This window comes from Naegleria gruberi (assembly GCF_000004985.1).
Source record: "Naegleria gruberi genomic scaffold NAEGRscaffold_15, whole genome shotgun sequence".
In the NCBI taxonomy this organism is placed as follows: Eukaryota; Heterolobosea; class Eutetramitea; order Acrasida; family Naegleriidae; genus Naegleria; species Naegleria gruberi.
In genome coordinates, this window is record NW_003163312.1 from 465,052 (window position 1) to 491,510 (window position 26,459).

General features: G+C 34.5%; 10 protein-coding genes and 1 non-coding gene across 11 annotated transcripts; 6 read left to right on the forward strand and 5 right to left on the reverse strand.

The window, feature by feature from the left end:
- Nucleotides 1-10: 10 nt before the first annotated feature.
- NAEGRDRAFT_32339 (Catalase, putative) lies at nucleotides 11-2,063 on the reverse strand (the record flags this gene model as incomplete). Its single annotated transcript, XM_002679111.1, has 4 exons — nucleotides 11-562; nucleotides 617-1,176; nucleotides 1,265-1,367; nucleotides 1,422-2,063. The coding sequence occupies 4 exons, from the start codon at nucleotides 2,061-2,063 to the stop codon at nucleotides 11-13; spliced, it is 1,857 nt and encodes a 618-aa protein (XP_002679157.1).
- Nucleotides 2,064-2,438: 375 nt separating this feature from the next.
- Nucleotides 2,439-4,873, reverse strand: NAEGRDRAFT_79207 (uncharacterized protein; the record flags this gene model as incomplete). The annotated part of the gene is made up of 1 exon (XM_002679112.1): nucleotides 2,439-4,873. One exon carries the CDS (start codon nucleotides 4,871-4,873, stop codon nucleotides 2,453-2,455), a length of 2,421 nt encoding a protein of 806 aa, XP_002679158.1. The 3' UTR covers nucleotides 2,439-2,452.
- A 171-nt stretch (nucleotides 4,874-5,044) lies between these two features.
- On the reverse strand, nucleotides 5,045-6,160 carry NAEGRDRAFT_47943 (uncharacterized protein; the record flags this gene model as incomplete). The annotated part of the gene is made up of 2 exons (XM_002679113.1): nucleotides 5,045-5,642; nucleotides 5,727-6,160. The coding sequence occupies 2 exons, from the start codon at nucleotides 6,158-6,160 to the stop codon at nucleotides 5,045-5,047; spliced, it is 1,032 nt and encodes a 343-aa protein (XP_002679159.1).
- Nucleotides 6,161-6,658: 498 nt separating this feature from the next.
- Nucleotides 6,659-10,032, forward strand: AM52 (uncharacterized protein; the record flags this gene model as incomplete). Its single annotated transcript, XM_002678990.1, has 4 exons — nucleotides 6,659-7,012; nucleotides 7,122-9,130; nucleotides 9,188-9,308; nucleotides 9,349-10,032. 4 exons carry the CDS (start codon nucleotides 6,659-6,661, stop codon nucleotides 10,030-10,032), a joined length of 3,168 nt encoding a protein of 1,055 aa, XP_002679036.1.
- Nucleotides 10,033-10,758: 726 nt separating this feature from the next.
- Nucleotides 10,759-12,469, forward strand: NAEGRDRAFT_38654 (uncharacterized protein). The gene is made up of 2 exons (XM_002678991.1): nucleotides 10,759-11,177; nucleotides 11,372-12,469. Exons 1-2 carry the CDS (start codon nucleotides 11,054-11,056, stop codon nucleotides 12,304-12,306), a joined length of 1,059 nt encoding a protein of 352 aa, XP_002679037.1. The 5' UTR covers nucleotides 10,759-11,053; the 3' UTR covers nucleotides 12,307-12,469.
- A 55-nt stretch (nucleotides 12,470-12,524) lies between these two features.
- NAEGRDRAFT_65833 (uncharacterized protein) lies at nucleotides 12,525-13,610 on the forward strand (the record flags this gene model as incomplete). Its single annotated transcript, XM_002678992.1, has 1 exon — nucleotides 12,525-13,610. The coding sequence occupies one exon, from the start codon at nucleotides 12,525-12,527 to the stop codon at nucleotides 13,608-13,610; it is 1,086 nt and encodes a 361-aa protein (XP_002679038.1).
- Nucleotides 13,611-13,668: 58 nt separating this feature from the next.
- On the forward strand, nucleotides 13,669-13,741 carry NAEGRDRAFT_t220. Its single transcript has one exon. It is a non-coding gene; the product is annotated as a tRNA-Phe (tRNA).
- Nucleotides 13,742-13,967: 226 nt separating this feature from the next.
- NAEGRDRAFT_65834 (uncharacterized protein) lies at nucleotides 13,968-16,187 on the forward strand (the record flags this gene model as incomplete). The annotated part of the gene is made up of 1 exon (XM_002678993.1): nucleotides 13,968-16,187. The coding sequence occupies one exon, from the start codon at nucleotides 13,968-13,970 to the stop codon at nucleotides 16,185-16,187; it is 2,220 nt and encodes a 739-aa protein (XP_002679039.1).
- A 17-nt stretch (nucleotides 16,188-16,204) lies between these two features.
- NAEGRDRAFT_79209 (uncharacterized protein) lies at nucleotides 16,205-20,205 on the reverse strand (the record flags this gene model as incomplete). Its single annotated transcript, XM_002679114.1, has 3 exons — nucleotides 16,205-16,578; nucleotides 16,619-19,726; nucleotides 19,785-20,205. 3 exons carry the CDS (start codon nucleotides 20,203-20,205, stop codon nucleotides 16,235-16,237), a joined length of 3,873 nt encoding a protein of 1,290 aa, XP_002679160.1. The 3' UTR covers nucleotides 16,205-16,234.
- A 269-nt stretch (nucleotides 20,206-20,474) lies between these two features.
- On the reverse strand, nucleotides 20,475-21,662 carry NAEGRDRAFT_65836 (uncharacterized protein; the record flags this gene model as incomplete). Its single annotated transcript, XM_002679115.1, has 1 exon — nucleotides 20,475-21,662. The coding sequence occupies one exon, from the start codon at nucleotides 21,660-21,662 to the stop codon at nucleotides 20,475-20,477; it is 1,188 nt and encodes a 395-aa protein (XP_002679161.1).
- A 1,239-nt stretch (nucleotides 21,663-22,901) lies between these two features.
- NAEGRDRAFT_79210 (adenylate cyclase) lies at nucleotides 22,902-26,408 on the forward strand (the record flags this gene model as incomplete). The annotated part of the gene is made up of 3 exons (XM_002678994.1): nucleotides 22,902-23,578; nucleotides 23,620-23,854; nucleotides 23,901-26,408. 3 exons carry the CDS (start codon nucleotides 22,902-22,904, stop codon nucleotides 26,391-26,393), a joined length of 3,405 nt encoding a protein of 1,134 aa, XP_002679040.1. The 3' UTR covers nucleotides 26,394-26,408.
- Nucleotides 26,409-26,459: the final 51 nt, after the last annotated feature.

The window sequence follows — 26,459 nt, forward strand, 5'->3', positions numbered from 1 at the left end:
CATGTATCATTTAAAGAGCTTCTCGACGAGTCATGGTCAATAATTGTTGAGCATAATTCATACAGACCTTTTCACTCTCACTCATCCATTTGCCTTCTCTTCTCTCCTTCAATTTGGTCTGAATAATTTGAGCCCATTGTTGATCACATTGAGCAAAGTGTTGCAACATTTTATCAATCACTCTTTGTTCAGTCACTCTAAAGAAGCTGGCAGCAATATTATCACACAAATTATTCTTATCCTTCTCTGGGAGAATCTTCCAGAAATCAGCAACTTGAGAATACAAATCCTCGAAAGAACCTTCATTTGGAACTTCATACAGACCACAATTTCCAGTAACCTTAAATGGTGGATCAATGTATTTGGCATTTGGTTTCAAACCTCCAAAGGCACTTCCAGTATAGTGAGGGAAGGAATCATTGATTGGAATGTACATGTTACCACCCAGGTAATTATTCATTGGTTCAATGCCATGTGGACGATTGACATAGAGTTGCTTAAAGTTTGGACCAATACGATGAATTTGAGTATAATCATAAATTAATAATCTTCCTTGCAATAGCTATTAACGAAAAACATGTATAAATATTTCAAACTCATGAACAAGTAAACTTACCTTATCAGGACTCAATCCAATTCCAGGAACAACAGTAGCAGGAGAGAAGGCCACTTGTTCAACCTCTGTGAAATAATCCACAACATTTCTATTCACCTCCAACGTACCAACCTCAATCAATGGATAATCTGCATGTTTCCAAACCTTTGTAGCATCAAATGTCCATGGATGTTTGTAACCTTCCTCCTCTGGCATGACCTGAATCATCATCTTCCAACGAGGGAAATTCTGTTTCTCAATTGACTGATACAAATCACGAGAAAGGAAATTTGGATCCTCACCTGCTACTAATTTTGCTTCATGTTGATTGAAACCGAAAGCTCCTTGTTGAGAAACTAAATGGAATTTGACCCAGAAACGTTCTTTGGCAGAGTTGACCAATGAGAAAGTGTGGCAACCATAAGCATTCATGGTTCTGTAGGAAAGAGGAGTTCCAGTTCGATCTGTGAAGAGCATGGCCATTTGATGGAGTCCTTCTGGGTGGTTGGCAACATAGTCCCAGGTTTGGGTAATGTTCCAGCAACCAGTTCTTGGATCACGTTTGAAAGCATGGACTTGGTCTGTGTGGTTGAGGAAGAATGTAGAGTTTAGTTGTTGGAAAGGTTTAGTTTGAAAAATTGTTAGTGGAAAGTGAAATAAACAACTTACCTGGACCTGCTTTGGCATCTCTGACAGCAAAGACAGGAGTGTTGATGCCCAATAAATCCCAGTTACCTTCCTTAGTATAGAATTTGATAGCGAATCCTCTTGGCTTGGAAATTGAAAAAATGATATTCGAAAGTCAATATTAAACTTAAAAACTTACATCTCTTGTAGTTTCTGGATCTCCAACTTCAGTAAAGATACCAGAAAATCTAGTAATAAATTGAGTTGACTTTCCAACTTGATTAAACAAATCAGCACAAGTATACTTGGAAATGTCATTTGTCACAGTAAATGTACCATAAGCACCAGTTCCCAAAGCATGTACATTTCTTGGAGGAATCTTTTCAGTATTGAAATGTTGAAGCTTTTCTAACAAATCCAAATCTTGAACACAAAGTGGACCTTGACTGCCAGATGTTAAAGAATCCTTGACATGACCAATTGGACAACCTGTTTGTCTTGTAATGATATTTTGTCTGTTAATTTCATTTTGTTCAATCACACCTGGAATTTTACCAAATTGCTTACTGACTTCCTTGGAAGTGAATGAGTCTGAACCATATCCAAGCGGACATTTTAATTGTTGTGATAATTGACTACTTTCAAGTCCTTGTTCTTGTTGAAGCTTTGGTTGAGTGGATTGAATTCCAGATGGTTGTAATCCAGAAGTTTGCTTTCCATATTGTTGTTGTTGAAGTTGTGGTTGTTGTTGCAGTTGTTGTGGTTGCTGTTGAAGTTGTGGTTGATTGGGTTGTTGTAAGCCAACCTGTTGTTGTTGTACTCCAGTTGGTGATTGTTGCATTCCAGTTGGAGATTGTTGTGATTGTTGTGATTGTTGTTGAGTGGAAGATAAATGAGAAGGTCTGAAGGCACCACTAGCATACGTTGGTGAAAAACCTTGTTGTTGCTGAGTGGGTGATTTCTGTTGTAAACCACCCTGTTGTTGTTGAGGTGATTGTGGTTGGTTTGATTGCATTTTGTTTTGGCTTAATAAACTTTTTACCCTCCAAATGATTCAAGTTTTTAAGTTAATAAGTGGGACGAACTTATTTGGAAAATTGTTGAATGAAGAAATTGCATTAGAAAGTCAACGAACTAAGCTTTACTTTTGGAGAATTTACAAAAATCCAAAAGTCGATTTACTAAATGTGGGTGGTTCCAAAAGGAGTTTACAGTTATTGTAATAATTATTTATTCGTCATCGTCTGAATCTTCTTCGCTGTCTTCTTCGCCTTCCTCAATGTCTTGTTCAAAATCATGTTTTCTCTTCTTGTTGGATTTAATACTTCCTGATTCTTCGTCATCGTCGTCTTCGTCCTTATTCTTTCTCTTCTTTCCTAGAGCATCCCTAATACCTGCTTCTTCATCATCGAGATCTTCATCAGAATCATCTTCCATGTCAAGATCAGTTCCTAAGGCATCAATAAGTCCACCCATTTCATCATCCTCATCATCTTGCTCTTCTTCAGAATCAGATCCCATAATTTCCTCCTCATCAGAATCATCTTTAATTTCTTCTTCTTCATCTTCATCGACGAGGTCAACCATTTCGTCATCCTTTTCGTCTTCTTCGTCTGCTTCTTCATCAGCCTTGAATTCATCATCGTCTTCATCTGCTTGGAATGCATTGAGTAAACCAGCATCGATATCACCATCCACTTTCATGTTACCTTCTTCTGGAGGTACTTCCTCTTCATCATCTGATAAATAAACCTTCTTCTTGCTTGGCTTTTCCTGCACTTCAAGCACTTCAACAACATCAATTTTGGATTTCTTTGAACTTTTCTTGCTTGGCTTTTCTGTTGTTGCTGTTGCTGTTGCTGTTGTTTCAGCAATTGATTCCTCCTTTACATCAAAGCCAAAGTTTTGCTTAAGTTTTGGTAAACTCAGATAGAAATTGACTTCATTAAATGGATTGAAGTCTGGCTTCTTATTTTCGTCTTCCTTAGCTAAACTGACAAGTTCAGCACCACCTCTTGACATTCTCGAAATCATCTTTCTTGCAAAAGAACTTTGAGTATCTGGACTTACACCCATCGAATTGAAACACATTAATATCTTTTCTGTTGTCATTTTAGTGTCTTTTTGTATAGCAGCAACGAGTTCTTTCCTCATATAGAAATTACACATGAGTAAGGCAGATGCAAGAAGGTGACAAGCAATACGAACTTGTACAGTTTTACAAATAAATTTGTCAACATTCAAATGTCTCAATTCTCTTGGTCTAGTCTTTTCATCAGTAACAGCAAAACGAAGAAGTAAATCTTGAAGACATTTTGAAGATTTTGGAAGGAAGAGATATGGGTGTTTCTTCATTGCTTCAACTGGAGCATTTGGGAAAATAGCTTCAACACTTTCAATACCAGTATCCTTCTTTTCTTTCTTTTTTTCTTCCTTTTCTTCCTTTTCCTTCTTTCCAGCTTTCTTAGTTTGTTTACGATCAAGAATTCCATTTACATAACAAGTTCTAATAATATTTTGAGCATGATCCTTGAATCTTTTAGCTTGTGAAATTTGGAAAAGACCCAACATGACCATATAATAATGAGCAATAGCTGGAATGTCACCAGCAACAGTTTGTAAGAATGTTGAGAAATCCTTTTGATTATCCGTTTCCTCTTGATCAGAATCTTGTTCGTCATCACTAGTAATGAACTTTTTCTTTTTCTTTCTCTGTTCTTTAGAGACAGCATTCCAATTCCTATTATCAATTATTGAACCAAAATAGGTTTGTAAGAATTGTGGAAGGTGGGTGAAATCTGATGTTGATTTAATATTCACATTAACATCTTCACTCAAAGCACCTGTTTCTTCAGTGGCATCTTCAAGAACTGCCCAAACTTTTTGAAGTGACTTGTTTCTATTGTGTTTTTCCTCAAATTGTTCAATGAGTTGTTTCTCTGAAAATAATAAATCCCTCTTTAAATCAAGAACTTCATGTAAATGAGTTGTATGAATATTGAAACTTGGCATGTACTGTTGCATAGTAGACAAGGCAGAAGCTCTTGTTGTTTTTCCGACCAATGTTTGCAATTCTTGTAATTGAGCCTTTCTCAAATCAGTTGCTGAAGTAGTAGCTCTCTTTTCTTGAATTTTAGTGTATTTCTTAGAGTTGAAAAGTGTGAGACCATCGTTTTTAACAATGGCACCACCAAGTACTCTCTTTTCAAAGAATTGTTTGTATGTGATACCTGGTTGGACAGAATCAATTCCTCCTTGTTCAATTTCCCTCTTTAAAGTTTCCTTTCTTTCAATATTTTGTTTAGAGTCCTCGTTAATAACATAAAATTCAGGTACATCAATAATTGTTGGCTTGCTTTTACCTTGTTTTACTACAGCCAATAAATATTTAGACCCTTGATTTGTGTTATTTGATGAAAATTGCATTGTTTTAGATTCTCCGTATAAGAAAGACTTGGATTCTTCATCTCGCACTAATGTAAAGTGTACATTAGAAATATTAGGAGGTGCAGAGATTGAATTTGAAAATTGAACAACACATGGTGTTGTCAAGGATGTTTTTTTGCTCTTTTTAGAGGAGCTTCTTGTCTTCTTTTCATCCTCTGAAGATGATGAAGATGACTCCACTGGCTTGTTTTTGTGTTTACCCATTTTTTTTCAAATTCAAAAAATTATTATTCAAATTATTTTTGAATGTGAAAGCGTTTCTCTTATGTTTGGGTGTTTGCCAGTGTGGTAACAGTCACACAGATCGGATTTAAGAAAACAAGTTTGTTTATTTTGTTATTATCTTGAATATGTACAATGTGAAGGGAAACATGATTATATAATGTTCAGTGTTTCCAAATCCTTTTGAAGCAAGATATTCTTCACATCATTAAAGACCATCTTGATATTATTGGTGTTGGTGGCTGTTGTTACATGGCTATAGAGTTGAGTATTCTTAGAGTTAAGTGATTTGAATTTGTTAATGATGAAATCTCGAGCTGATTCATATTGATGTCCTCCATGGTAATCACTAAAGGCCACTCTCAGATCTGCATTCTTAATCTTTTCTCTGAACAGATCATCCTTGTTGAATAAGACAATAATTGGAATGGACTTGAAACAATCAAGCTCACAAATTTCTCTAAAAAGAAGTAAGCTTTCGTGTATTCTATTGGTAGTCTTATCTTCCTCTAAATTCATATCAAAATCATTAAGTGAGCAAATAAACACGACAGCTGTAGTATCCACAAAGGCATGAATCCACTTTCTTCTCTCCGTCCTTTGACCACCAACATCTGTGAATTTCCATCTGTATCCATCGGCATCAAATTCAACCTCAGTAATACCTAGGGTGGTTAATCTGGCTTTGATGATGTCTTCCTGGGTGGCTACATAATCTGGTTTGCATATTCTTTCACAATGATCCAGGAAACTGTTGAATTACCAATGATGAAAATTAATTAATATATATTAATTAGAACAATCATTTCTTAAATAACATCTTCAAATAACTTACTATTCAATAGTGTCATTGATGGTAAATTCAGATCTTTTGGCCAAACACTGTTTCATGCCTGGATCTTTCCACAGTTTTGCAATCTTTCCAGCAATATCCTCTCCATAATTCTCGGTTTTTGTTGTTAGGATTTTTTGAATTTCAATAACAGGCTCCTTAGCAATAGACATTATCATTGAGGCTGTATCTTCATTCTCCTTCATCAACTCAATTCCTAGATCGTGCATTGCTTTGAGTATTGCCGAACATCCCTCAATCAAATTCTCTCTCACCACATTCGACATGGAAATCTTTTCCTTCTCTGTGAAGGGCTTATTATTAATAATTCTCAATTGTTTAAAGAGTGTACTCTTTCCACTTTGAGCCGTACCTAGCAAAATGAGCTTTAACACTCTCTTTGGTTCATCTTCACCTCCACAGTCAAAGCAGCCCATTTTTTTCTTAATAATTTAATCCTTAAGGATTTTACTTCTTAACGGTCAAAAGAAAAAGACTTGATGAATCGTTCCTTCTTTCCAATGCATGAATATATAAAGCAGTGAATTAAAAATGGAACAAAAAATTCAAAATTCCTTAACATTGTTTTTCAATTCAATTGAAGTAATTGACCATGAATGGGTAGTTTTTTAGTTCTACGGAGTTTCAAACTCCAGCAATCTATCATAATTTTATTAGAAAAAGAACAAGCAATTCTCTTTATGATTTCTAATTTAAAAAAATGAGAAAACGTTGCTGAGCAACACATAATCATCAATTATTACATTCATTAAAACAATTATTGATCAGTAAAGAGAATTTAAAATCGGATACTATTTACTATTCATTTATACATCATCAGCATCATTTAGAAAAATATATATCTTGTTGTTGTTATTACATAAGACAAGGTGAGAATGAGATTACCAATTCCTCAAAATGTAATGCCGAATAATATGGCAAATAATCATCATCATCCTCCTCATCATCATCAAAATAATAATTACCCTAAACATCATTATCATGCCCATTCACGATTTAATGTTAATACTCAACAAAAGCATTTACCACTTTTCAGAAGGGATTTTATTATAGTGGCTGAGTTTTGTGAACAGAAGGGTCCGACACCTCTTCTCGTCTTGCCAAATGATCGAGCCTTGGAACGTTTCAATGTTCAAAAGTTTGTAACAAGAGTATTGGCTGGTGATCACACAAGGAAACACGACAAGTTGGGAGATAATTGTACTTGGATTTGTCCAGAGGATACTCAAGTCTACTTGACAGATTCTGCTCAAGGAGCTTTTGCCTATGTATGTTTCAAAATCAATTCATTATTGGAAATTAATTTTTACTATCTTTCTCTGTTAACTTTACTGTTTATTTATCTTGTTTGATTATCAATCATCTACACAACAACAGGTACATCACATTACACTTCATGATATCAATGCAAGAGGATATGTTAGACCAATGGTCATGTGCTATGTGACCAATGATAAGGATAAAATAATGCACCATTTTGAATACTTGCTAAATACCTTTACACAAGTTTCACAAACACTCAAGTATGGAAACAATTGTAAATTCTTGAGCGATACTCAACATCAATTATATGGAATTCAGAAAATAGAAATGAAATTACATCCCAACAGTGGAAATGAACTGTCTTCACCAAGTATTAGTTCCTCACAGGAATTATCAAATGAAGAAAAAATTGAAAAACGTTGGAGAGAAATGTCAGAAGGTTTATTCTCTCCCAACAATGAGAATGCACTTTCAAAGGATACTTTCGAATTGGTAATGAAAGAATTGAAGGATTTGAGACGAAGATTCATGATACACATGAACAAGTCCTCATCCATACTGAAACCAAAAAAGAAGACTCAAAAAAACAAAAAGAATTCCAAATCAGGTCCATTACAAAATCATACATATTTATTTGAAGAATCGAGGTCAAGATCTGCGAGTAATAGCTCACAATCTACCTATGGAGCTGGGTCCACAGAGGAAGATAATTCCGATCAGGAAGTTTCTTCGCTAGGAGATCCTAGTAGTGGTGACTACAAAGTAGTTCAAATTGTACATAATAGCAGCAGTGGAAACAAATTGGAGGAAAATGATTTCAATGAAGAATTGGATGAAGAGTCTACCGAACTCATCCTCAATAAGATTGCTGATGAGGAAACTCTTGATACGGGGTTAATCGATCATATTTACATGTCGTTTAGTGCTGGAACTTCCTCAGTTTCATCTCTACATTTACATCCAACATTTGCAGTTAATCCTAAGGCAAATCTGAATGCTGTACCATATAAGAGTTCGCATTTTGTTGGAGGGTTTAGTGGTGCTAGTGTTGGTGCTCCAACAACAGCCTTCTTGTCCTCTCCTCATCAAGGTTCACATATTCAAAACACATCTCATATGGTGAATGTACTGAATGATATTAGTGATTCTCCATATTTGAACAGCATTTCCAGTCCAACATTCAATGCAATGAATTCTCTCAAGGTTCAAAATCCTGACTTTGTGGAATTGTATGAGACTGGTCTTTCTGTGTCCTCTCATAATTTGAAACAATTCATGCCAACCATTTTAAGATGTATCCACAGAAATACTAATTTTGAAACCACCCTGAGAACGTTAGCTCAAATTGCTGGACAGAAATTTTATGAAACATCGGTTGATTTGATGTTGAATATTATCGAACATTTCTATAGAGATTGTGATGTTATTGATATGGAAAATGCCGACTTGGATATTATCAATTCGAATGACCTTAACTCAATGCTCTTCATTGGAAGAAACTTTTTATTGGACTTTAATATTGAAAATGGTTATCATTACCCACCAACGTTAAGCAATACCACATTTACAAAGAGCTTCCAATACCAATCAGCTCTGAATACTAGTGCTAGCATCAACTCTTCCAATGATGAAGTTTCATGGTTAGACAATGAAAATACATACAATGATGCTGAAGATGAGGCACTATCAACCATCTCTCATGATGAGCAAGACAATCCACTATTTGGAAGCTTCCCTTCCTCCTCTCCTGTGATGGCAAACAACTCTATCGAACAAAGCAACTCTCTTTCAACCAACAACAGTGACCGCTTTCAACTGTACAGAAATGGATTCAAGGGCACTGGTTCCTATGTCAATAGTCTATTCCAAGAATATGACAAGTATGATGAATTATTCCACGAATTGAAAAAGAGAAAACATAATTCCTCCAATTATACTGCATCAAATAATAACCAAAATCAATCCCTTCTAACCTCTCTCCTGTTTGAATATAATTATGGTGAGCATAGTTACGGAAAAGGAATATTAAGGTTTTTCAGAGAATTTTCATTCACAAAAGATATTGCCTACTCCATCATGATTGGTCGACCTATAGTAATATATGCAGATTCTAATCAAGAACAGTAAGTATTAGATCACCACTCTTTTCAAAAATTAATTAATACTTTTATCCAATACAGAATTGTAAGAAGTATTGTCAACTCCCTAGCTTTATTCATACCAGGGTTTATCAATGGAACATTTGAAAATACAAAGAATGACTACTTTTCTGTTTGTTATTGGAAGACCACTCCAATCAATGTAAGTTTTTTCAGCAACATTCAATATCAACTCTGAAAAGATTCTTGATTTTTCCACAAACAAGATTATTGGGCTGAGTAAGAAAGTTCATTTCCCTACAACATTCGAATCTTGGGTGAGCATTTTGGATTTGGAAAATGAACTCTATACTGGACCAAGCTATTATGGAAGATATTTGGATATTATCTTTGATGAGTCAAAGGAGTGGTTTACTGAGGATGCATTCTTGGCCTTTACGCATGCCATCTTTTTAGAAATGGGCATGAAGGCATCACTCTACAATCAATTGTATTCCATTGCAAAAACTAGAGGGCACTTTTACAAGAAATCCCTCCACAAAATCTCAACCACTGATCAAGCACCAAAAGATGGAGGAAGATCATCTCTATTTGGACCAATGTTCCCATCCCTACCACCACAAATGATTCACAAACATAATTCTCAATCCTCAAAGAAATCCAAACAAAAGAAAGCCTCTCAGCATTCACACAGCTACCCTATTGGTTCAGGTGCTCTGGAATCCATGAAAGATTGCAGTAAGACCATCCAAAGACAATTAGGACTCAAATCTTGTGACTCTAAAATAGTTGATTATTTGGTAGATTTGATTCACATTCAGGAATCTATGGAATTAATGTTAAATCCAGTCCTTCAAAACTCCATTCGTGTTGACACTGAAGTTTCTCTCAAGCATACCAATAAAAGAAGAAAACAAACCAAGTGAGATGGACAATCCACTGTGGTATTCCTGATAATCGAAAAAGTGACTTATTTTATCAAATTTTCAATTGTTTCAATGATTTAAATTCAATCACAAGATAGATGACAATGAAATGAAACGGAATTGTTGTACAGTTAATTGAAGATGATCCACTTATCATGTGGTTGTAATAATTTACTTTCATTGTGTTCGCTTCACACTTTGGATCATTTATAGAATGAGAGTAATTAATTGGAATTTCATTTATTCGAAACCATGAATCCCAACTCTCACGATATTTTTATTCGAATTATCCATCAACAGACATTCAAACACTTTTCGTGATGAAAAAACTGTAAATGTACTTTTCAATGCTTGTTCCATCATCAATACATTTCAAGTTGGTTCTCAGTGAGAGATATTTCTCTTACCATTCATCTTATTGAAAAACAAAGCTCTTTGGAAGTGCTCTAACCCTAAACTAAAAGAAAGATCATTTCGTTTACTTTCGTCTTCAGTTTCTGATTTTGACAACAATCTTGCATAAGATAATCCCACAAGTCAACCAAATCTCAATTATTGCAACTCATTCCAATGATGTGAATCACTTGCCGAGTATTTCACGCTGCAAGCCAAATAAAATTCATGCCTTCTTTTTTAATGGTTGTTCGTCAAAATGATGTATGGAGACGTCAGTTGTCTATCAATAAAAAACAACGTAAAAAAAAACACTTTTCATCCTCTCGCACACTCACTTCATCCAAAACTTCATCAACGAAGCGAAAAGGACAAACTTGAAAACACAACACACTGATTAAAACATTGAAGTGTGTTCCATTGTTCATTAAAGGCGTTTTCCTCTCTAAAACATTGAAAAAAAAAAGCGGCGCGCTTTATTTACCGTAAATTTTAAAACATAGATAACACACAACGCAGGAAGTTGCTTTTGTTTTCTCTCTCACTCTCTAGGAATAAGAAGATAACACACATATAATATTTGTAGATTACAAATTACATACAACAATTGATTTAATATAGAAGAAAAATGGGTATTTGCGCAACTAAACAACCAGGATCAGTCCAAGCACTGAATGAAATTGAAAAGGGAAGACAACAACAAGAAAGAGAAATTAAAGTCTTGCTTTTGGGAGCAGGTGAATCTGGTAAGAGTAAGTAATCATAACGATAATTGATGGTGGTTGACCATATACAACAATAACAATTTTAATAACTACAAACTACTAATGATTGTTTGTTGAATGAACATGTTTAATAATGGTAATGATGATCATATGAAAACCTTTTATCTTTGTTTCTTCAACTTTAACTGATTATAAATTTATATATTGATGATTTATAATAGGTACCATTTTCAAGCAAATGAAGATTATCCATCAAAATGGTTACTCTGAAGAAGAAAGAGAATCATACAAGGAAATTATCTACGGTAACATATTAAAAGCCATGAAGAATCTGGTCCAAGCGACCTTCTCTTTTAACATTCCTATTGAACAGGAAGAAAACAGAGAACGTGCTGGTAAGATCAATGAACTCGAACAAGAAGCTCTGCTACACGTACATAAATATTGGACAGCTGAAATTGCTGACGATATTCAATGTTTGTGGTCAGATCCTGGTATTCAAAAAGTTTTTGAGAAACGTAACGAATTCCAATTGGACGATTCTGCTCCATACTATTTCACTCACCTTGATAGAATTAAACAAGCTGACTATAAGCCAACTTTAGAAGACGTTGTCAGATCAAGAGTCAAGACAACTGGTATTGTAGAAATGAGCTTTAAATTAGATGATAGATCTGTAACCTTGATCGACGTTGGTGGCCAAAGAAACGAACGTAAAAAGTGGATTCACTGCTTTGAAGGTGTCACTGCTATTATCTTTGTTACATCACTGAGTGAGTATGATCAAAGATGTTATGAAGATGATTCCACCAACCGTATGCATGAATCCTTGCTATTGTTCGACGAAATTTGTAACTCTAGATGGTTCATGGATACATCCATTATCTTGTTCTTGAACAAGATGGATTTGTTCAAGGAAAAGATCAAGAGAACTGATCTCAGTCAATTCTTCCAAGAATATGAAGGTGGTAGAAACTTTGAAACTGCTGCCAGCTTTATTCGTTCTAAATTCGAAGAAAAGAACAGAAATCCAAGACACAAGACCATCTATGCTCACTTTACATGTGCCACAGATACACAACAATTACAACAGGTCTTTGATGCCATCAAGGATATCATTCTTAACAAGACTTTAAGAGAACAAGGTCTTTTCTAAATGTCCTCCCACATTGTCATATTACTCTATTATCAACCCAAAAGAACTTTTCCAATTCTCTTTCCCCACAAACAATCACACATAAAACATCGAATGAAAATAAGTGTTCAATTTTGTAAATAACATAATACTTCAATTCCAATTAAATAAAAACACATTAAAAACATTATGAAACAAACGAGTGAGCGAACAAACTCAAATAATGAAAGAACTAAAAAATGGGTGCAAAACAAAGCAGGAATAGTGCAAAGAAAGTAGACGAAAGCTCATCCACAATACAAGAGAAGAAAATACAAGAAAGAACCGTTATGCTTTTCTCAAAATGCGGAGCAAGTACATTCAGCAGACAACTCACGAATGATAAATTACATGATAAAAATCAAATTGACTATTGTTGTCATGCTCTGTTATCACGAATGGAAAATTTTGATGAATTTTATTCTATGGATGAAGAATTTGCAAGATTAAAGAATTTCAATCAATTTAATAGAATTCCAAGACCTAGGGAAATGCTTACAAGAATTTGGAAACATGACGAAATGAGACGAATCTTAATGGAAAAGTATCACAATGTTTGGAGATTTGAAAATTTATCTTTATTTATGGAACACTTATTGAATGGAAATTTTGATAATCAATTGGAAAATCCTTTTACATATGCTTCAACAAAAACAACAGGTGTTATAATTAGTGATTTCATTCATAGTGATCCAATTATTGGTCAACCCATTAAATACAATCTAGCAGAAATTGGAGGATCTAGAAGTGAATGGAAGAAAGCATTTATCTGTTTTGAAAATGTTTATTTTATATTCTTCTTTTGTGGACTTTCGGATTTTCATGATAATCCTAACTATGATTTCGAACATGAATTTGTAAAATTCAATTATGTTTTTACCTGCAATAAGTTTCATGAGATTAATCCAAATTGTAGAATAATATTCTTATTTACAAAACCAGACATCTTACAATCAAAGCTTAAAAGGGGCAGTATTTATGACATTAAGAAGAATTATGAAATAAGGGAAGAATTGAAACAAATATCAAATGAAAATGAAAGAAATGTCATCAATTCCATAGTATGTGATTTTTTTGCAGAGCACGAGACGGAGTATCACATTGTAAATTTACTAAATAAGGAGGAGGTTAATCAGGTGAGAGATTTGATTTTGAGTGGAGTGAAATCAAGGTTTCCATTCATTTCTAAATGTTTGAGAGATGAAGGAAAATGGAGGCAAGTTCTTTTCAGAATATTGAAAGATTCTAAACTTGGTGATATTTCAATAATTGCCAGAGGTGAATAAATGTATTTAATTGTATTATTTTGAAATATATAGACAGTACTAATAATATGAAGGAGAAGCCGACATAGCTCAGTTGGGAGAGCGTAAGACTGAAGATCTTAAGGTCCCTGGTTCGATCCCTGGTGTCGGCAAATTTTAGATTTTAGTGTCTTCCCTTAACTGCACAATAGCCATTTTCATAACGATGCAATCTCAAAATAAATTCATGTTAAAAAAATGTTAGAAAAAAATTAATTCTTTCATTTTTGGTAGTTTACCATTTTGGTTAATTTATCTTCAATATTTGCTATTATCCTTTTTTGTTTTTTTTACTTTTTGGCTACCTTTTCCAAGTTATCTTTAAAAAAAACAAGCAAAATGGTAGAATCACCAATTCTTCAAAAAGATCCTAATGAACAGCTGTTGCTACAAAGCCAAAAGCCACTTGGTCAACCACAACAGCAACCTTACAATGCCATGCAAATGGAACTCACTCCACAACAGCAAACTCTGGAAAGTGTTGATAGACAAATGACTCAAGCATTTGGTCAACCATTGCCCCAACAGCAACCCATCCAATTTCAACAGCAACAACCATTAACCAGTAGTAGTGGTACCTTGCCAACTGCTAGCAATTTGGAAAGAAGAGAAGAACCTGAAAAACTTATTCAACCTTCTGAAGAATTAATGGAAGAGAAACAAGGTGGTAGTGCTCTTGGTGTTAGCAACATTTCTGGTTCTAGTAGTGGAGCTACTCAACAAATGTCCATTTCTCCTTCGGTAGAAAAGTCAACCTTGCCACCCTTACCAACTAGTACCTTGCCTCAATCTGAACCATTTAGCCAGGAACAACATATGGTTAGTCATGATGTGAAAACACCTCACATTCGTGAGTACCCATGTATGAAAGCAGTTGTTACTTGTAACTATCAACAAGATGAACCAGAACACATGCTTGTTTATGTTGACAAGTATCCAAGACCTATTCGTATGAAATCTGATGAAATTCTTGTCAGAATGAAATGTGCTAGTGTCAATGATTTGGATTACAAAATCTGTCAAGGTAAAATTCCAGTTGAAATTCAAACTACTCCAATTCATTATCCGCTCATTGTTGGCGCAGATGGATGTGGTATAATTGAGAAATTAGGTGGAGATCCAACTAATCTCAGAGTAGGTGATTGTGTCTTTGGTTTCACCAATCAATTGGGTACATTTGGTGAGTTTGCTATCTTTAAGGAGAGAGAAGTCATGATGAAACCTGACTGGTTGAGTATGGAAATGGCCAGCTGCATTCCATTCAGTGCTCTTGCTGCAATGAATTGTTTCCTTCTTGTTGATAAGAAGAGAAAGAAGAAACATGGTTTATTGGGTCCTTCCTTGTCAGTAATGAATAGAATTAGCAAATCACCTCGCTCAGTTGGTCAATCATCAAGCGTAGAAGAATCCTTTGAGAAAAAGGTCATTGAAAGCTCACAATCTCATCAGAAACTAACTCATGAAAATGAACCAATTAACCTTGAAGTTGTCAACCAACTGTTAAATGGTGACAAATCTGGTTCCATTCTCATCCAAGGAGGTGATACTTATATTGGCTCTTGGTGTATCTTACTAGCACGTTACTATTTTGGAGCTCAACGTATCTATACAACCATCAGTACAATGGACAATGAAGAATATGTTAGAAAGATGGGTGCTGATGTCATTCTCAATTCACACGATGCCAAATATGAAGAAACCATTGAAAAAGATTTGTTGCAATATTGGGAAACATTTTGTTGTGAATTGGATCCTCACAAGAATCAACAAACAATGCAACCTCCAGCAACCTCTACATTGAATACAAGTACTGGTAGTGAAACTGTAACCCAACAAATGCAACCAACTTCAATGGTCAATCCACATCAAATGCAAACTACCCAACAAACCATGCCTAGCTCAAACATGCAACAAACTTCATACACAACCACTACAGAGACAGTTCAAGAACAAGTGGGTTTTCCTTCTTCTTCTCAACAAACTCATACAGTTCCAAGTCAAATGGAGTACAAGCCAAGTATGATGCATCAAACAGAACCTTCCAATGTTTCCATGTCTCCTCAACAACCATCTCCAACTCATACTCCACTCACTCAATGGCCACATCCTGCCTTTAAATCAAAGAAGGAAATGGAGAAGTGTAAGCTCTTGATTTCAACACTCCAATTATCAATTGACACAGTTGGTGGTTATGATAATATGCAAAAGTCATTCAATTTGTTGAATGGAAGTACCAGTCATTACATTACTACCAATCCACCAATTGAGTTGGAACAAAAGAAGGTCAGTGGAAAGGATGTTTGGAAATTGGTAAGTATGGCAGCTGCAAACAGATTGAAGAGTTTCTTTGCTAATTATCCACATTTCCACCTCTTGCCTGCTGTTCAATGTGAGAGAGAATTGATGGTAGAGTTGATGAAATGGTTTGAACAAATGGATAGAGATTGGATCCACAAGTTACTTCCATTCAAGACTTATCCAATGACTGAAGCTGCTCGTGCTATGGCAGATTGTAAAAAGAATCCTTTCAAATTAGTGATTAACGTATCCAATGAATAAGTGTAATATAATATTGTAAAAAAATAAATAGTATTATTTGTGAAATGTTACTGTTCTTCAATATCTTCAAAATCATCATCGTTTTCAGAGTTGCTATTTCGTGACCAAGCAACTAATCCAATTGCAACATTGACCACATACTTGAAGTAGGTCTTTCCATTGATAGTGCACATGGTGGGAGCGTATAAATCTCTTCGTTTCAGTGAATTACCAGCACTTCTTAATCCGTTAAGAGTACTTCTTCCAATGTACATAGAGTCAGAATCAAAGTCAGCATTGGCAAACATGAATTTGATTTCCACTTTTTCTAATGCATGCTTTTCCTCGTTTTTATCAAATGAGCAGAGAGTTAGGAAGATGGCACACTTATCCGATTGGTCATCAACCAGCACTATAATTGTTGAGATAATAATATTTCATTAAAAACTTACTTTTTGTTTCTCCTTTTGGATAGAAACAAACACACCACTTGAAACCAAATGCATTGATAATATCTGAATAACAATCATCACCATTCTCCTCTGATGTAGAAAGAATAGAAACAGTATGAATGGATGTTGGCAATTCGTCAAAAGTTCTAAAAATCCAAGGGGCATAATGTCTAGAAGATAATTCCTTTTCTCCTTGGTGAATTTGTTCAATTTTCTGAACAGTGGTCTCTGTTTTGTATTCTGGAATTTCCAACAGCTTGAGACAAACTACAAACTTGTAAATATCAAATTCATCATTTGTTTCGAATGGATGGAATTGAGTTGCATCTACATATTCTCCATAGGAACCACCCAACATTTTAAATTTCTTAACATAGACCAAGTATGTTATTGGGTTAAAGTCGTAATTGCACATCATGTATTGGAGTTTGATGTGGTCAAACTTGTCATGTTGTAGTGGGCTCTTTGTGGAATCGAGAGTCAAGTAGATGGAGGAAGTATGTTCATCATCATTTTCATCATCCTTGTCTTTAGGACAAAAATCAATAATCCATCTGTAGCCATAGGCTTCGAAAGGTTCTGATTCATAGTGTCTTGTTCTACTTCCGCTCTTTGGAATTTTAACTGTTGTAATGTGGATGGAAGAATCCTTGTAGGATTGTGGAATTCTCTCATGAATGCATTCTAATGGATCCTTTCCTTCATAGCTCTCAATTGAAAGTTTAGAAATATAATCATCACCAGGATTGAGTGTCTTGGCAAAATTGTCCAAAGCATGTAAGGTAGGAACGTGATTCTTCAAAATATCTTGATTCATTAAATAGTGAATAAAGTCCAAAACTTTTGAAATGTGAGGATAGCCTCTGGTTAAAATGTCTGCCATTTGCATAATGTAAAAAACAGGATAATTCTCAATGATACCATAATTATCCAAAATATGCTGAATTATTTGTTCAATGAGTGGATCAATAGATTCATCACCAGTAAATTCATCAAGTTTGAATAGACCATTGATAGTGTATCTAATTTCTCCAAGATTGAACAATATCATGGATGCAATTGTAAAGCATCTACAAGATGTCACAAACTCCAAGCTCTTTCCAATGGCTTTTGCTAACTTTTTCTTTCTTTCATCTGTTACAATCTCTCTATGGTCTCTCATGATATGATCAAGTAATTCGAATATATTGCAAATACCAGTAGAACCTCCACAGCCACTAGGGAATGTTAGTATGTACTTGTAACAGAAATCATAAATTTTTTCTTGTGGTAGAGGTTCTGATTTAGGGTCGTGAATATATGGATTTTTGCTCAAATATAAATCTAAAGCAAAATTAGCCAAGGTCATTTCTCTACTCTCCAAAAGAATGTTGACGTAATCCTCCACTGCATGGTAATTATTATCTCCGTAAATCCAACCATGATATGATTTAAATTCCTCATATTGCTCATCAATTTCCATTTCCTCATTTTCTGGCTCATCTACTACAATGGTAACGAATGGATGTTCCTGTTGGAAAATGGAAAATTCTTTGGAAAATAGAATATTTTCACAATATTGAACAACTATAAGATCACAGTTTGTGAGTTTTCCAAGGTATGGAAGACAGTTATTTGTAATGGTATTGATATGTTCAAGGTATAGGCAAATAAGCTCCTTTTCGTTGAGAGGAAGTAATTGTTCAATAAACTTGTCAGAAAGGTCGGATCCTACAAAGAACAATTCTCGCAATCTTGATAATGACAAAATATTGGAAATAAAACCAGGTTCCAAACCAGTGAGGTGTTGAGTTCCAGTGAACATTAGCTTTTTCAAAGATGTTGGAAGGATAAAATCTGTAAAATCAGTAACCTCCTCTTCAAATGCACTACACTCCAAGCTCTTTAAATTTTTAAACTCTCTCAGGAATGGAATGTGGCTCTTTTTAATTCCATATAAATTGAGTTTGGTAATATTTTCTTTAGGTAGGTATTGTGCAAGGGAACCTCCAATGCCATTTCCTTCAACTTTACTGAGTGGAAAGTTCATTTTTACATTACTCTTCTTAAGTGTTTCATGGAGAGGTTTGAAAACTTTCACTAGTGCTTCATTGGTATTTTCATCACCTTTAACAAATAAATTAATCAAGTTTGGTGATTTTCTAAGGAATGAAAAGTCCAGATTTGGTTCTTCTAAAATATCTAGAATGAGAGTTTCCAAGCTTGGACCGACCAGAGCATTGATAATCTCCGAGAATGGTCCCTTTACATAGAGTCCACTTTTAATTTTCAAGTATTTCAGGGAATTTTTCATAGTAGTATTGAGTGATTCCAAACTGGTTTTGGAGGCCTTGAGGAAGAAGGCATAGAGTTGAAATTTGAGGGTCAATGAGTTCAACTTGGTGAGAGTACTCAGTGTATTTAGAACACCATCAAATGTGAACTTGCTTCCTTCAAATCTTGGAATAAATTTCAAACATAGTTTTTCTAAATATGGAGCCAGTGTAGAGATTGATTTTTGTGCGTTAACAATGTGAGCCTCAGTGGAGAGAACGTATGGAATATTGAGAGATCTTATATTTCTAAGAGTTTCTGTTTTAAAAATAGTATAAAAGCCACCTTGAATAAGAGTCATTTCTTCGTCCATGTCTTCATCTTCGTCATCATAATTTGGACATACTACCAATTTAAAGTCTTGTAATTTTTTCAATGATTTTAACATCATTTCAACTGGTTTGTCTTGTAAATTGTCGCCTCCTACATAAAATTTGACAAGATTAGGACATTGGTTTACAATGCTCTTAACGTTCCTATAAACAACTGGATAGTAAATTTCTAATTCTTCCAAAGTAGGAGGAAGTTCAATACTAGCCTGTTTCATATCTTGATCATTAACGTCCAATTCGTCGGCATCTCTTCCAAGTGAAAGTATTTTAAGATTTTTGAAATGTTTTAATAGTGGAAGGTGTTCCAAGAGAGTATTTGAAATTTTAAGACTCGTTATTGTTTCCAATAATTTGCTATTGTTTTTGACCCATTCCTTGAGATAACTACCATGTGCTTCATCGAGAGCAAATAATTCCACCTCCTCTAGTGTTTGCAATTTTGACAAATGACTCAGTCCAACATCTGTTTTTGAAAATAATGATAATATTATTAGAGCAATCTCAAGAACAAATAAACCTACCAGTGAGTGAAAGGGTACTAATTAAATCAAAATCTTGAAAATCAATCTTTTTAAGCTTTGGTAAATGTACAAGAAAATGATCAACAATCTTCTCAAACTTGGTATTTGTTGTTCCGACACGAATAGAATACTTGGTTTTCATATTAACAAAATAATACCACACCAAATCTGACAAGTTTTTAGAAACAAGTCTAATACGTAATAATTGATTGGTAGTAAAATAACCAAACAAGTGTTCAACCCAAACATCATGCGGAACACCAAGAAAATGGTCTATCAAATCCAATCTAAATTCATGATAAAATTGATGATGTTCACTTCCATTACTAGCAACTATTTCCTCCACTTTTGAATATTCTTGCTGCTGGTGAGACTGCACACCATTTTGCTGCTCCGAATCTTGTGGTGAGGAGTTTTGCATTTTTATTAATAAGTTTAAAAATAATTGTTGGATTTATTTTTGGTTTGAAAATTGAATTGAACGTACTTATTGAAGTTTGAATAAGAGAAAGGTAGCAATGAATGGTATTCTTATATTGAGTCTCAAACCTTAATGAATTTTTGTGTTTAATTCTTGTTTTTAGATGACACTCAAATTGGGATCAGCTCCTCTAGGAATACAAGAGCAATCAATTTGAAGTTGGTTTAATAGTAAATAACGGATTGAAATGTAACTTAATTTATAGATTTTTATATGAAAGTGAGTATCCTCTTATTGGAAGAATCAACAATTAGTAATTCTCCAGTTTTTTCACAAAGACAAAGAGCATTAGGAAATGAGAATTCATTTCGTCCCTTTCCTTTTCTTCCAAAACTTTTAAGATGATGACCATCCTCACTGAATACTTGAAGTCTATGGTTTGAATAGTCACAAACAACTATCCTCTTGTGAACTGAGTCAAAGACAATTGAGCTTGGATATTCCATTCGCCCATTTTCGCTTCCCCTTCCACCAATGATTTTGCTAGTTTTCCAAATTTCTTGATATTGGTTCGAGTTGTCAATCTTTGTTAAATGGCGTTTCAATATTTGAATTCTGTGAGAAAGACTCTCGGTGACAATCATTTCCCCACAACTTGTAAAGTCAATTCCCCAAGGACTTGTCATTGAAATTCTATCCTGAATACCTATTGAGGTTACAGTTTGTCCGTTCAATGTTTTCATCACTCGTACACAATTCGAACTTCCATCACAAACGAAAGTGTAATTTCTCTCAACTCGTCTCTCATTGATAATGTCTACAAATTTCCTTGAAACTATTCCATTTGGATATTTAACATCAGTGTTTCTCCACAAATATTTTGATTCCTTACATTCAATCATGGATTTGAGATCGTACTTGTAAACAGAATTATCATTACTTGTAAATAAGAGAGCATCATTTCCGTAGCCATCATAATCTGACTCAATGTGCATATATCGAGGGGTGGAAGGTAAATTGATTGAGGTGAGGAATCTACGAGAAATTAAATCAAAGAGTTGAATCATTCTCGACTCCTTCTCACTCACCAAAACACAAGAGCACGAGAAGGAAATTTTAACATCGAAAGGATTTTTAAGGAGAGGTTGTTGAGAGGAGTTGTTGTCTGGTTGTGAACTTCTTCCATCCTCAATACAAGGTTCTGAGCAATATTCGAGAGAATGAATGAGATGAAAATTCATGGAGAAACCTTTTGGGGAATCAGAATGGGCCATTCTAATTCGAAGTTGTTCGAAGGAGGTACTTGTTGATTTGTGCAAGTCTATCAAGTGAACAACTACTTGATCTGCTGTCGATGTTGTTGTGGTTGAGGCCTGATATTGGAACGTCATTATTTTGCTAAATTCCATGCTTGAAGTAAAATTATTATTAATGAGAGAATCTCTACAGTTGTTCATATTGTTAGTGTTGTTTTTTCTGATTATTATTTTGAAGAACACAATGGAGCAAAAATTTAAATAGCAAAATTCAATGGTTGTCCTCTTGGAATTATAATAATCAAAGTTCGAGATAAGTTTCTTGCAGTACTGAGAGACAGGACATTTTCGATGTTCGTCCTTGTACAAAAATATTAATGCTCAATTAATTTGGAAAATATGATGATTGAATCATACATGTTTCAATTTTTCAAAAATCTATCTTTTCCTTTCCCAAAATCAATCAATTGCTGTTCAATAGGTATACGAAGGATTCTTAGATGGATTCTTGAGTGTTTCTTATTATTTAGAATACAAATCAATCTCTATTTTCAATACAGTTCTTTCAGTTTTGTTTTTGATATGATATCTTCCAGATTGGTGTTGACAATTGAAAGTCTGCTGAAATAATTGTTGTCTTGATGATAAGAATCCTCCACAGAAGTTTGAAATCTTCTCTTGTAACGGAGGTAGGAGTATGTTGTTTTAAATGGTTCGAAGAATCCTTAGATTTTTCAATCAATGTGAAGGAGAACACTCCTTAGATTCGTTTCTATAAGTGTGAGAGAATAAGGCAAATTAAGTCAAAGATAGGTTCATCAAAAGGGAAGTATCACACCATTCTCATATTATAACCAATATCCAACGTGGATGTTCTTTCAACGTAACAACAGATAAAATCCTTTTCTAATTCGGTGGATAATATTGTTATTGGTGTAGTGTTGCTTGTTGGATGGAAAATAACGTGAAGATAGGCGTATCTTGGATCATGATTTTTGTTTGCTTGGATTGTGAGTTGGAGAGAAGGTGAGGGCTGTAGTAATTAATATTCATTGTACTCTGTGTGTTGAAGATTGCGGATAACCTTAATGTTCTTTGGAACAATCGATAGTATTGAATGATATGCTGGAAAGTATTTGAATGGTTTTTTATCAAAAAATTCTTCATTTTCTTTGATATTAGAAACTATAAGCGTCTTATTTTCTTTGGTATCAATGGCTCTTCTTAGGTTTTGAGGTTGAACTTATTTTCCCGCCAAATTCCTTAACGCCATCTGTAAATTTAGGTTACGAAAAAACTTTAAAATCACTTTAAAAAAATTTGGACAATTACCCTCAGCCTTCCACTCAGAAGAGCTCTTGTCCAATTATAACAACATCAACAACAACAAAATCATCAACTCATCATCATCAAATTATTGGTTTTATTGGAATAAGGAATATGAGTGAGCAAGAGGATATTCATCAACAAGTAGAAAAATTCTGCTTTCAAGCAACTGAGGCAATTAACTCTAATAATTTAAAGTCAGCCTTTGAATTTGTTAGTAAAGCTAAAAATTGTATGCCCTCAGACTCTTGGACAAATGAATCGTTCTATGAACAAGTTTTAAACGTTAATCTTTTATATGCCGAGTGCGAGTACATCTCTGGCAATCATTCATCAGCAATAGAAATATATCAAAGTATTCTGCCCAACATTGTGGATAATGTAGACAGGCTGAAAGTCAGATTTTTACTGCTAAAATCATCATCAGCATCATCCAAGTATGAAATTATGTATGACGAATTTATTGACTTGCTGGCGTCAAATCCCTCAACACATTGTCTAGTTGCTAATGGTGATGCCTTTACCGAAAAATGGATAGAGTCAACAACAATACAAATCAAGGAAAGCCTTGAATCATATTCAACACTTAGTGATGTATTACAAATGAAAGAATGTGAGGATGAAGAATCTGTAGCATTTGCTAGATGTTTATTGGAATGTATTCAAGGAGTGTACATAGGAAAAAACTCCAACAAAATCTTTCTCTTTGTAACCCCACTTTTATTGTTCAAATCAATGCTAGAAGATGGATTGTACATGGATTTAACTCATACCATCTTAACAGCTCTAGGGTAAGATTATTTTATTAGTATCAATTAACTAAATATTATAGATGGCAATTTTCTTATTTGGATGACCCAAAACTAGGAAGCGACTTGTCAGAGGTTGGTAGTACCTTAGCAAAAGAGCATCACTCTACAGAAGCAAATTTTGCCCTCACAAAGTTTTTCGAATTGTGTATAACGGCTTGTACAGGCGGTCTAGATGATGTTTTGAAGGTTTCGTATGATGCTTTCAAAATTGCAGAAACAGTTGAGGAAATTTCTTGGGGTGCTCAAAGTGGTTTTGTAAGTTTTAGTTCTTGCTTAAGAGTTTTCTAAATTATTACTATAGTGGCTTGGATTGACAAGTATTTTAAAAGGTTTTGATAAGGATTCGAATGAAAATCATTTGGAGGAAATCAAGACATTCAACAGAAAATGTAGTAGAGAATTCGAGAGTGATTTACTGGCTTGTATTGAACAAATTCCATTGTTTTTATATGGAGCAACTGAGAATTTTTCCCCTAGTTTCATGCTTGACGGTTTTGAAGAGATAACCTTCTCAAGATTAATAGTCTTCTTTACAAAAGCTTTAATTCATTTTTTCAAGGGTCAATATCAGGAAGCAGCTGAGCAAATCAATGAATCTGATGATGTGATAGATGACTGCTTTGGTACACCGTTTTACATGTTCTACAAGTGGTTTTCCTTCATTATTTTATCCTCCTTCTATGAAAAATATGATGATATAATGGCAACCAAAAACCAGAAAAAGTCCAAACTTTCAATAATGGAAGTAATGCTTGGTCCCAATGCCAAAGCTCCAAAAACAATGAAAGAAAAGACATTGGAAAGAATTTTAGAGCACGAAAAGGATATTCTTGACTTGCATGCCAAGTATCCTCATTTGATGGCAGCTGCTAGATCCATGTGTTCAGCAGAAGTCACTAAATTGCACAATGGAGATAAGGATGAAGTGATTGAGCTTTATGTCAATGCGTATGAAGTTTCTGTGAATCAGAATATGCACCTCTATGCTGGTTTGATCCAAAATAGACTGTGTGACTTTTGTGTCTCAAATGAAATAGAGACAAAGTTCATCAAATCATACGCAGAAAATGCAATTAAGACATGGAAGATGTGTGGTGCTCATGCAATGGTTTCCAAATTGAATGAGCAATATAAGGATGTACTGACGTTGGAGGTTGGAGATTCTCCAGAGTTTGAAAATATTGTTCCTATTGACTCGATACCACTGTCCATTGTTCTATCTAAGCAAACTCAAAGTTTCCTTTCATTCTCTAATTGTGATAGATTGGGAATATTTGTAAAAGAGCCAAACACTAAGGAATTCATTTTATTGTGCGAAAAAGAAAAGGGACACGAGGTAGAAATTTTCGACGAGTTGGAACTCTCCCAAGCAGATTTCAAGTTTAGCATCAAGTCCCTTAAGATTTGTCTAAATTGCAAGAATCCTGTAATTATCTCTAATGCTGCTGGAAGTGACTATACAAGAAATCAAGTTTCTGATTGTGAGTATCTGCAGCAAAACAAAAATGTAAAAGAACAAATGATTATTCCACTGATTGGAGAATCAATACTGAGAGGAGCCATAGTTTTTGAGTCATCTGTTGAAGAAACATTCAATAAGAACATGCTCAATAATACCAAGGCCCTTGTTGATACGCTTATTGATGGGTTGATAATACAGAATGAACAATTTAGAGCCCAAAGAAAGCTTGTTCCATTGGAATCTCTAAAACAATTAGGCAAGGATGCAGGAAGTGTACAGTTAGGAGATCATGCCATCAAGAACGCTACCATTATGTGTTTGGAATTGAGAAACTTTACGGAAATAATAGAATCAGGACTAAGCTTTGTAAACTTGTTAATAGGGACAATATCTCCAATAATAGAAAACCTAGGTGGATTTATAGAAAATTGTACAGGGCCAAAAATTGTGGCAGTTTTTACTAATTCTTCATCGAAGGCAGTAAGCGCCTCTTTGGATATTGTAAAAGCTTTGAGAGATTTGGGCAAAAATGTTAATTCAAAGACAACTCCTTCAATAGGTATTGGTATCCATTCAGGTAGTTGTTCTTTTGGAGTGGTAGGATCTTCTCAAATGTTTTCCATCATGTATTCCGAATCATTTTCAATGTGTTTGGAACTTACCAAACTTTCAAACAGCTTGGGAGCTATTGTTGTTTTGACTCAAGATGTTCTCGATAGTCTAAATGCTCAAGAGTTGAAATTTAAATCAAGAAAGCTAGGGAAATTTATTTTTGAAAACAAAAAGACCCATCCTTATTCACTCTTTGAAATTTCAGGACCTGATTGGATTGAATACAGCAATGATATTTCAAAGAATATTTCTCAACAAGTTGAGGAGTGTATTGACTTTTTTTCAAAGAAGAAGTTTGACAAGGTTTTAACCATCACAGAGGGTTTAGAAAAGACAGTTAGGGACAAGTTTGATAATAATCCTTCACTCTTAGGATCCCTCCCTCATCTCAAACTAATTCAAATGTACAGAGATCAAAGTAAGCGAAATATGAGTGTGACCTCTTTGCTGGGTGATTGGTGCGGAGAAATTAGCATTGATCATTCCGGTAATCCACAACATTTATTCGAGCAATCTATAACATCTGAACAAGTACAGGTAACCCCAAAGGCAAATGAAGTGAATGAAGACATTGAAAAGAAGCTGAGAAGTTTACAAACTCAATTGGAACAACTAAAGTCAGAAAATGAAAACTTGAGATCTATTGCCAAGAATGAAGACTCAGGGATGGGATGTTTTTGTATGCCTAGCAGGAAGAAGATACATCCAACTAATAAATAACAAGTAATTATTTCTTAATTGTTGTTTTTAGCCTTCTCTGCCTTTTCTAAACCTGTTATAAACTGA

Coding starts and splice junctions, on each gene's coding strand:
- NAEGRDRAFT_38654 (XM_002678991.1), top strand. CDS start 11,054: ATGGGTATTTGCGCAACTAAACAACCAGGATCAGTCCAAGCACTGAAT. Junction 11,178..11,371: donor AGCAGGTGAATCTGGTAAGA/GTAAGTAATCAT, acceptor GATTTATAATAG/GTACCATTTTCAAGCAAATG.